General features: G+C 54.6%; 1 protein-coding gene across 1 annotated transcript; it reads right to left on the minus strand.

Moving 5' to 3' along the window:
- Positions 1-1,215: 1,215 nt before the first annotated feature.
- LPIN3 (lipin 3) lies at positions 1,216-9,914 on the minus strand. The gene is made up of 19 exons (XM_010296849.1): positions 9,723-9,914; positions 9,294-9,389; positions 8,285-8,505; positions 7,954-8,061; positions 7,537-7,657; positions 6,937-6,985; positions 5,978-6,077; positions 5,688-5,857; positions 5,512-5,605; positions 5,223-5,292; positions 4,538-4,668; positions 4,050-4,058; positions 3,658-3,784; positions 3,282-3,430; positions 3,032-3,118; positions 2,096-2,248; positions 1,691-1,802; positions 1,489-1,592; positions 1,216-1,360 (listed from the first exon to the last, which is right to left on the minus strand). The coding sequence occupies exons 1-19, from the start codon at positions 9,912-9,914 to the stop codon at positions 1,216-1,218; spliced, it is 2,238 nt and encodes a 745-aa protein (XP_010295151.1).
- Positions 9,915-11,016: the final 1,102 nt, after the last annotated feature.

Genomic DNA, 11,016 nt, shown 5'->3' on the forward strand with positions numbered 1-11,016 from the left:
AGGGTTGTCCTTGCACAGGCAGCTTTCCAAGGCAGTTGACAACTGAGCTTGTGGTTTATTGTTTTTAAAACCCTGTACATTTGTTCAGATTTTAAAAGCTGAAAGACTGTTTGTATGGGAAAGGAAAAAAAAAAAATAAAGTATTTCTTGCTGAGGTTTCCAGGATCAAAATGACTTGTGTGGCTTCAGGAAAAGCAGCGTAACACCCGGAGCTAGAGTTTGAACACAACGCTCCTGGCAGGCAGGCTAGAAAGAGATGATTTACACTCACAGACAGCGGTCAGGGAAGGAGAAGCTGGGGGCCGGACTGGAGGAAGGAGCCAGCAGTGGCCCTGGCCCTTTTACTTTATGCAATTACAGCTAAGAGCTCCCAGAGCAGGGGCACCAACCCCACTCCAGGGCAGCTGAGCTTTCCTTCAACGCTCCCAGAGAGCCACAGGACTAAGCTCCTGCCCTGGCCCAAGACTCTGACAGGCTGCCGGCACAGGAGAGATTCAGCCCCATGCACACACCCATAAAGCCAGGCTTTGCTGCCTGTATCAAGTCAGTTTTGCAGCATTACCTGAAAGTAAGAGATGAGAAAAAAAGTCCTTTTTTAGTGCAGGCATCCACAGGCCCCAGAAGCTGCAGGTCCTGCCCCCATCTCCACCAAGACCCCCTTAGCAGGACACTTCAGCGGGATAAACCCAGCCATGTTTGTAGAAGGACACTTCCAGGCCCAGGGCTACAGCAGACAAGAGGCAGCCTGGATTAAGGCACTATTTATTATTGCTAATAGTGAAGAACACTCAAAACCCCAACAGCTTCCATCCACCTTAACGAGTTGTTAAGCCACAGGACAGCTTCACTGCATCACCTACCAAGCTGCAGGTAGCTGGGCTGTCTGGGAACACTGGTCATACTGGAGGTAGCAATAGCTATGCCAGAGGCTCATCAATAAGTGACAGTGACCCACCACCACCACCTTTAAAAAAAGGTGTTAAGAACATTAAGAAGAGATCCAGCTTACAGGAATGGAGTTTTTGTAGAGTCAGAGCTCCCTCTCTCCCCTCTTTGGTCCCCTGAGAAGGGGTATTTCTAGTGCAGAACATGACCCGTATTAGAAGTGCAAAATGCCAGAGCAGCAAACAGGGAGGAGGAGATGCATCTGGAGCATCCAGTCCTGGCAGAGGACACACAGGAGGGCCCTGGGTCAGGTATCCACAGGTAATAGGGTCAGGAGAAGACATCCAAGTCAACAGCGGGCAGCGGAGGTCTCCAGTAGGCAAAGTGGCTGAACTCTGGACACACCAGAGCGACGTGCCCACTGTGCCCCAGGGGAGGGAAAATCAGCTCCACCACCTCCGACAGCCGCTCATACCTATGGGGGTAAGGAAGAAGTTGCATTAGGGTCATTGGGGTTTTGTTTGCTTTTCTACCCCATGAAATGCTTCTCTGGGTTAAAGCCAGGTTAACCCAAAGGTGCCAAGGAACAAGCAGGTTGCTTACGTTGACTTGTGGTTCTTCATGAGCTCCTGGATCAGCTCTCCCTTGGGGTTGACCGTGAATATGCGGCTCTCTGGCAGGCCCACTTGCTTGTAAGCATAGACGTCCTGCCCGAGGAAGGCCAGCAAGGTGTGAGAGCTGCAGGAAGGCGGCACCACCACTGCCCCAGCCTGAGCCCTCCCTCCTCCCCAGAACACCCACTCACATTTGCTCGGTTGCCAAAAGCTGCATAGAAGGGCAGCTTTGTGGCAAACAGGTTTTTGATGTCCATCAAGCAGGCGATCTTGAACACCTCTGGCTTCTTCTCGATCACCTCCCTGCAGCACAAGACACACGTACAGATCAGAAGGTAGTGGCATCAGCCAGCCAGGACTATCTTCAGAAGTGATTTGAAGGGCAAAAGTAATTTTGTCCATTGCAGGGGCTTCACCATGAAGCTCCAGCGAGGCAACAGGAGAACTGCCTGCCCTCCCATGAAAGGCATCCTGCACCAAGGAGGCCAGAACAAGTTTAAAGCTGTGACATCCCTCAGCATTTGGCTGAGGAAGGTGGGTGCTGTCCCCAGGGACACAGGAGGTACAGGGCTGGGAAAGAGGAGAGGACACAGTACCTGTGGAAGGCAGAAAAGAGGCTGCTGGGGGCGAGCAGGATGGGGCCCTTGGGGAGGGCACAGCCTTGCTCATTGACCCATTTGAGGTAGCCTTTGGTGATGTGTGCCATGCCAATCGCTCTGGCTGAGCAGTAGAGGAACTTGTAGCCATTCCTAGAGAGAGCACAGGGAACCCCTCCAAGCTGTGCCCTGGGCAAGGTGTCCTCCCACTCCTGCTCCGAGGAGGAAGGGGGATGAGACTGAATACCTGGCCTACACCCAAAGTCTGTTCACACCTTCAGCAAGCAAGGTGGCTCCACAAACAATGAGACTCACTTGCCCAGAGAAGACCCAGGCTAAACCAGATCCCCATCTGCCCCACTGCTGGGAAGCAGCACTGGAGGGGGACCCTGTACCACCCTCCAGGCCCTTCCCAGCAGCCGCACACTCATCCTGGCTGCAAAGCACCCTTTCCTGCTTGGTACCCGTGCAGCCGGATGGGACCTCCAGGCCAGCACCTTTATCAGACCATGCAGGCTCTGTGTGGTTGGGGACATTCCCCGCAGCCCCCCAGGCGGCCGGCACGGCTGGGGGGGGAAGCGGGGCATGGTGCTCTTGCGGGATCGAAGGTGGCAAGAGACAGCCGAGGTGTCAGCGAGGGCAGCCACAGCCCCGCACCCGCAGCCCCGCGGGAGTGGGAGCCCCGTGTCCGCCCCCTCGGGGCCGGGACGAGCCATCCGCGAGCCCACAGTGCCTCTTAGTGGCCACAGGGTGCCAGGGCCGGAGCTGAAGGCCAACAACATCTAGGCGGTACAGCAAGCATCAACCATCACGGACGGCAGAGAATTAGGCTATTTTGACCAGCATCTGTGATTAAGGAGCCCTGACTGGCTCCCACTCATCTTCTCCTCCATCATCCTCCCACTTCCCCTTGGCCTCAGTTGATCCAACACCTACAGGTGGATTTTGTGGAAGAGCTTAGCAATCCCATGATGAGTCCAGTCTTTTCCCAGATGAGGCAAGATGTGCCCAAGAGCATCAGACCTAGAAGGAAAGGAGACCAGGTTAGGCTGACCCAGCCTGGCAGGTATCCAGAAGACGATGTGGTTTGTGGTCTCTTCTGGGTGCTTATGCAAGCCTTGAAAGGACTTTTTCCCCTAATGGGGCAGGGGGAGCAGCATTATGGGGTGGGTGAAAGGCCCTTTACTTCGTGATAGTGCCGTCGATGTCCGAGATCACCACCTTGTCATCCCAGTTCCACAGGTAGATTGTGGCCTCACAGCGGCACGTGCCCTGGTACTGAGTTGTCACACTGAATGCCACCTCGTTGGGGCCATCCTGCAGATTCAGCCTTTCCTGTGGTAGAGGGGGAACAGGAGTGGTACACCAGTACCAATTCATACCAGTCCAAGGCTTACCACAGGCCAGACCAGAGACCCCAAGCCTCTACAGGGTGGCCACCCAGGGCAAAATACTTAGATGCCCTATAGAACCATGAGGTCAGGCGTAGAGAGATCCCTGTTTAAGGGTTGTCTCGCCCCTACGCACACAAGCAGACAGTGAAGGAGGAGTGAAGTACATACAATTTGTTCAGAGGAGAGTCGTAGCGATTTCTTGTAGGTTGGCTGAGATTTCTGTGCAGGGGCATCCACTGCCAACACATCCTCAGGGTGCAGAGGCTCATCGTCACTGAATGACACCTCCTCCTCCCTACACAAGGGAGGGAAGAGCACACTGGCTTTACTCTGCACACCACAGCTTTCCCCATGAGCACCAGGGGATATCTGGAGGGGACCCAGGACAACCGACCCACCAGAAAACAGCCACAGAGGTGCTTGGCTGGACTGAGGTCAGCCAGAGCTTTAACAGAGCTTTCTGCCCTCATACATTAGGTAAACTTGGGAATAACTAGTCATATAGGAGAAGAGCTCAAGAGCATGCACAGACTCCTAAAGGCAGTCTGGGAGGGAGGCACTCACCCCTGCTGAGCAGAGTCATGCTGTAGTGTCCCCACATTGGCTTTCCCCGGCCTCGACTGCTGCAGGCAGAGAGTGGTGTCATCAGCACTGCAGTGCCAAGGGCAGGAGCAGGGGCTGCTTTGCTTTTCTGCCTCTTGGATACCAGAAAAGAGGTGGCAATGCACCCCCCCCCACCTTCATGAGGATTGTGCCCCATGGAGGAGGGACCACAACCTGGTGTTGTGATGGGGCAGGGAGACCAGCAAGCACACATGGTGCCTGGGCTGCAGCACGAGGGGGACAAGGTCCACTTTTCCTGTATTACCACATTACCAGTTATTAGTAACACTGCTCGGGCATTAACAGACCTGAGGGGATGGCAACAGCCTGCAGAAGTCAACTTGCCACCAGGTCCCTCTGGCCATTCTTGTAATTCTTGCCATCCCCAGGATGCTGCTGTTCTCCTACCCGCAACCCCTGCCAGCCACCAGAATGACTCCTGTGCCCTGGGGACACGGTTGTCACAGCCACCACTGCAATCACCTCCTCTGCTGGGAATTCTCTCCTCCTCCAGGAGAACCACCACCTACTGCCTTTCTTGGGCATCTTCTCCTTCACCAGTCGGTTGATGGTGCTCTGTGAACGTGGGATGAAGTCAGTCCTCAGCCCAGGGAGGCTCAGCTTGCCAACAGGCTAAAGAGACCCTTATACAGGTAGGGTTTCCTTTGCAAAGTCACAGGATAAGATGTGACTCCTGCCACATTGTGAGCCAAAACGGTTTTGGGGTGAAGGGTACAATGATTTGTTCCCTTCATGCAGCTTGAAGAAAAGAGATCTGGATGCTTTATTCCATGCAATCCCAGCCAGATCCACAGAGCCCTGGAGCAGGCTCATGAAGTCCCAAATCCTCCAGACCACCAGGGCCCCTGGCTCTGGCCAGCCTTGCAGAGATACAACCATCAGAAGAGGAGATTTTTGATAAGGAAGTCTCTGCTCTCCAGGTATCAAAAAGCCACCCTGAGATACCCTCTTGGGGAAAGGACAGACTTCAGGGTTTGTGGGCTGGAGTGATGTTCAGCTCTACCCCAGACTGCCACAACCCTAGATAGGCAACTTGGCCTCTTGAAGAGTGCAGTGGGGCTGCAAGCCCTGCCAAGAAGCACGGCCAGTAAATGTGTTGTGCCACTGACCTCAGGAATGTTCCTCTGAAAAGCCTGCAGGGACAGGACCATCGGAGCAGCCACTGCCCAATTGTAATACCTAGAAGAAGCAAGAGGGATGGGAACATTAGCAACCCTGGAGAGAGGGCTGTTTCCAGATCACCATCCTGCACCACGGCTCGAAGGTCCCCTCCCACAGCTACTGTGGTATAACCATTGTCTGGGATGGAGTCATACTCCTACAGGAGTGTTTCTGTAGGGACAAAGGGGCCACACTGGTCATCTTGGGATAAAGCAGCAGGATGAGCAGACCACTCACTTTTTGTTGATCAGTATCACCAGGTTCGGATCATCGATGAGTCCCGGATTCTCAGCAAACTGCTCGTAGGAGACCATGTGCTCCATGAACTTCTCTGATAGGACAGAGGCTATGTCATGCCGCTGGTGTACATAATGGATTTCAGGACAGCAGATTCCCCCTCCCCTCCTACCTACCGCGAGAGATCTGCCTGCTGCCTGCCAGGCCTCCGCACAGCGACAGGGCGATTGCGGGCACCACATCTGAGTCGGAGTCCATGGGGCTGTCAGCACGCAAGTCAGACGGCAGCTGGACACACAGAGGGGTGCTGGAGTCTGCCACAGGCTTTGAACTCTGCTCCGTGTCACTACCAGCAAGAGAAGAAACAGTGGTAACATCAGGCAATAGTTTTAGACATGTCTCCATCCTTTGCTGTAAGGGAGCTGCTCAAGAAGGTCTGAGCTTGGCCAGCTGGGGCAACCCATACCTTCTGGGGAAATAGAGAGCCACCTGCTCCTCATCCAGGTTGGAGAGGTCTTCCAGGTAAACGTCACTGGGACCCAAGTGAGGGTGTCTTTTGACGGATCCTCAATGCATAGACAGAAGGGAGAGAGCTTAGCTGAATCACCTTCCCAACCATCTCAGCATCTAGTCAAGAGCACCAACAGCATTTTCCTCTATTATATTTGTATATGATATAAAGAGGGCATCTCTTTTCCTGCTTGAAAAGCTGCTTTAAATCAATGGCAACAGAAGTTCCTCAAGATACCTGCACTGGCATAAGACCACTTGCCAAAAGGACACAAAGGACAGGCCAAAGTCCTGCTATGACAGTCTGAAGGCACCACTTGAAGTTAGCACCATGCAAGATAACATTTTGTGATCTCCCTCTTTGTACAATGAGGAATCCCAAGCATCTCTTCTTCAGGGAGACAACTTTGTTCTGAATTTATGCTGGCTGGGAGAGCAAGGTTGGTTAGGACAGGTAACACAAGAGTCTTCAAATACACTGTCAAGAGAGACATACACATGTTTTGCAATTTTGCACATGCTCTGTGCAATTTTCCACCTGGCTTGGCATGCTCAGGGTGAAGACACAAGTCAAGCCAGGTGCTGCCAGACACTTCAAGTTAACGAATGGTCTACGCTGCTGAGAAATCTTCTAAGCATGCGGAAGCAGAGACATCCAAGGATGGATTTCAGGAAATGTAAGGCAAGAAAGCCTCCCTGGGGAGCTGGGTGGTCACTGAGAGGAGGAAACCTGAGGAATGTCTCTTCAAAGGGAAGGAGCTGGGAGCACATGGAGAGGGCAAAGCAAACATGTCACACCTTGAGCACTCAGGGCAGTCACGAAGGAGTTACACTGAATGAACAACCCAACCTCTCATCCAAGTTAGACACATCTCCAGGCTCAAACACTGCTTCCAGCAGCAGTCATTCACTCACCTTGTCTCCTCTGGCTTTCCGGCTGGGGCTCAGGGCCCTCCAAGCCCACCTGCCTCAGAGCAGCAGCTCCCTCAAAGGGCTCCACATCCGGCTGAACCTCTGGCATAACACTGCCGCCTCCCTCCTGTTTCTCTTGTGGGGCTGAGGTGGCCTCCAACAAGTTCTCTGCCCCCACAGCACTGGGGATGTCCTTCAGCCTGGGGAGGCCATTCCCATCCCGGGGTGTAGGCATTGGCTCAACAACAGACATGGCAGAGGAACAAGGTGCACCCTGATGTCCCCCTGTGCTTGGGCCTCCTCCCAAACCTTCAGAGGTAGCAACAAGATGAGTTGCCTTATCCACTGGGACCAGTGTCGCAGAGACAGTAGTTGCTGCAGTAGCAAAGGTCGTTGTAGACTTGGCTGGTTCAACTCGTTCTGATTTATTCACCTCAAAGAAAGCAGAGGAACAGGTTTGAGGACAGGAAGTTGCCCAAATCATCAGGCAGAAGAGGACAAGTCCTCTAAGGCTGCCTGGCTACAGCCTCCTACGCTTTCTGCAGGCCTTTCAGATACCCCCTTCCCACCAGCTGCTAGAGAAGAGCAAGAACAGGGACTCACCTGAGGGAGCCTTCCCCAGGTCCACTGCACATGGGATTCAGCCCCTAAACCAAAACTCTCCTGTGGCCTGATCTCCAGCTCAGAGTCACTTTTGGGAGAAGATGGATGGCTCAGGGTGGGGCTACAAGAAGAGAAGGGAATGTTGGACCTCATCTACCCTACAGTTGTCCAGAAGTTGTGCCACTGCCTGTCCAGAAGCAGCTCAGCAGCAGAGGGTGCACACAGGCTTCTTGCATCTGCAACCATGGTCAGAAGTGTCCCTCATTTTCTCCGAGCTTTCCTCCAGCCACACCACATCAGGCCAGGAAAACCCTCCTCTCCTGACACCCCCAGATCCCTTTTCCTTACCACCTTCCCAGCCACAAGGCACATCCCCTGCTCTCAAGGCCAAGCAGATCACTTGGCTCTGCCCATTACCTGTCCACAGCAGCCAGCTCCCCGTCAGAGTAAGGGTGAATCTCTGGGGACTGCAGCGACCCGGTTTCTTCCCTGGGGATATCAGCAAAGGAGAAATGCCCTGAATCACTGCAAAGGAGGAAAGAGGTCAGTTATGCTATTCTCAGGCACCAGCCTCCTCACCTGGAAAGCTGGCAATACCCAACTTCACCATTTCCACTGGCTTTCTACTCCACAAGAGGCTGGGGTCCAACTGGAAACACTATCCCCACGTTTCAGTAGTACTGGGCATCATCAAGCGAACCTACAGGCTTGACCCACCGCACCACCCTTTCTGGACCAAGCCACTCACCTCGGGGCTGGCAGCTTGCACGGCTCCTCCACGGACATCTCGCTTTTGGTCTCCTCACAGCCTTCCATCTCGGAGTCCGATGCCTCCTTCCGCTTGGGCTTCCTCCTGCGTCGCCTCCTCTTGCGCAGGGTTGCTTCAGCACCAGAGGCCTCCTGCCCATGAGAGGGCTGAGCAGCATCCCTGGGGATGGGGGACGTGCAGAGGCGGGAGGGGATGCTGCCCTGCAGCAGGGATGGAAGAGCCCATCAGCTCCAGCACCCTCTTTTCCAGCCTGGTAGTTCATGACTCTTGTCTATTCACCATATGCCACCAGCACAACCAACGCAGCTGAGCCCTCAGCTTGGGGGTGGTTTTGTGGCTTGGCCCAAAAGGAAAGGTTTTATACGTGCAACACGTGAGTAAAACAACCCCAAAACACAAACACAGAGTTATCCAGCCACAAGCTAAAGACATCTTCAACTCAGACAAGGAGAGGCAGGCAGGAGATGGCACCACGAGACCAGAATTACAATGGCTGCAAATGGCATTCAGCTCTAAGGCCCTCTCCCTGCTCTCAAAGTCAGCCCAAGCTAGCAGCAACCACAAGTCCGACTGGGAGAGAGCTGCCAAGGCTTCTGGAAGCCACAGCTAGTCTCATCCTGCTTCCCAGTAGAGCGGGCAGCCTGCCACAGCATCTGGCTCACTCTCATCGCTGTCACAAGATCCCCTAAGAGGCCAAGCTCCGAGATATCTGCCTGGCTGGCCAGCAGCCATGCCCAGGGAGGAAGGACAGGCTGGGGTGCAGATATTTGGTCTAATGCTCCTTCAGGGTGCTCCACTGTCCAGATCTTCCACACTGGTTACAAGGTCCTTTGAGTAGGAACCTTTCCAGACACACAAAACATCAGAAGGGGAAATGGAGTCACCCTGGGGGTGAAGAGAAGTCCAAACGTGGTCCTTCCACCTCAAGCCTGCACTTCCAGGTGGTCACAAGCAGGACACAGACCAGCAGCACCTCTTCCTCACAAACCTCATTTTCCTCCGACTCCTGGACGAAGAAGGCCTCCCCATTGTCTCCCAGCTTCATGTGCAGGTCCACAGGCTCCCCATTGATTTCAATGTCAACCTGGCAAGGGACAGAAGCAGCCTGTCCATCTGAACCCACTCGCCATCGGTGTGCAGGAAGGCACGTCCCCAGGGAGGGGACGGGTCGGGGTGCTCACAGCACTGACAGCCACCCAGCCTTTGAGGCAAGGGACTGCTCCCAATCTTCCTGGGAAGCACAGTCCTCCCAGGAAGAGGATAGATTCCATTTGGTACATCCCCTCCAAAGGTCACCAAGCACCCCTTTCAGCAGGGCTCCCATTCCCCTCAAAGTTCCATAACCCACAAGTTATGGAAGATCCTAGCTCTGGAGACACCAGAGAGGAAGCACAGTCCCAGGGCAGGCACCACTCACCACCTTCTCCCTGGAGCGCAGCACGCCCAGCTTCCCAAAGCGCACGTGAAATGGGGAGCACTGGAAGGAGTTATCGGGCTGCCTCACCACGACCACATCGATGCAGCCCGTCAGGGTGGCAGGGTTGAGACCCCGGTACAGCTCCTTCACCGTGACGAAGACGGTCTCAGCAAGCTGCCCCACGTAGTTCATTGTTTGAGACTGCAAGGGAGAGACAGGAATAGACTCAGGTGGGGAAAAAGAGCTCCAGCAGCTAAATGCAACGGGAGACAGACCTCTGGCACTGGGATGCACCATCACATTTGCCCCTTGGGAGGGCAAATACTACCTCACAGCAACACTTTGCAATCAAGCTGTCAACATCTCATTCAAACAAGAATTTGGTTGGCAGGAGACCTCCTGCCCTGCACTGTCCTTAAGAAAATAAAACCAAAACTCAGGGCAGAGAGGTGGGAAGTCCAGGGAGCTGCTGCATATACCACATACTCACTTGGAACAAAGTCCAAACCTAATGCTTCCCACTTGGAGGCGAAGGCATCCCACCTAGGCCAGACACAGCCCTTGTTGAAGCCAGAACTCTGTCATCTCCATGCCTTGGCCCCTGCCACCGTCATCCATCTTCCCAGGGAATCCCAGCGAAGGGGCCGCACTGCCTGGAGGACACCCAGACAGTTCTGCAATGCTGCTTTCACAAGGCACTGCTGCACTCTGAGGTTGCACAGCTCCTGGTTTCCATTAGCGGGAAGACATGGAAGGAAAGCCTTGCCCGCATCCTGCTCATCCCCTTGCCCGCTCACATCCTCCAGCTGCTCCCTCCCCGAGCAGAGACAATTCCCCTGCGCCGTGCTGGAGGAGAGGCATGGCTGCAAAGCTAGAGATTCGCGTGGTCCATGCTGGGGCTCACAGCATGGTCAAGCCTCCAGCCACACGAGGTGGCACACAGGCTCCGAACAGCTCTCGTGCAGCCCCCTCTTCCTGCAGGCCACCGCTGCCAGCTGCCTCCTGGTCCATGCATTGAAATCCCTGGAGTATTTTCTTGCAGCTCTGTGTTGGGGTGCTGGGTGTTGATCCCAGCCCTGGGGCCAGAGGAACCCCTTGCTCCGTTTGCTCAGCGCTCGGCATCGGCAGGACAAGGGTCTTGGTGTCAGCGCATCACCCCGGAGGCTGGGAGCCGCAGAGGCCGAGCCCGGCTTCCCGAGCTGCCAGCTCTGCACCCCACCTTGCCCCAAGGAGGGGATGAGGACACAGGATGCCCACTTCAGAAGGACCATGGGTGAACTAAAGGAAGCCTCTT

This window comes from Phaethon lepturus, unplaced genomic scaffold (genome assembly GCF_000687285.1).
Source record: "Phaethon lepturus isolate BGI_N335 unplaced genomic scaffold, ASM68728v1 scaffold24561, whole genome shotgun sequence".
Taxonomy (NCBI): Eukaryota; Metazoa; Chordata; class Aves; order Phaethontiformes; family Phaethontidae; genus Phaethon; species Phaethon lepturus.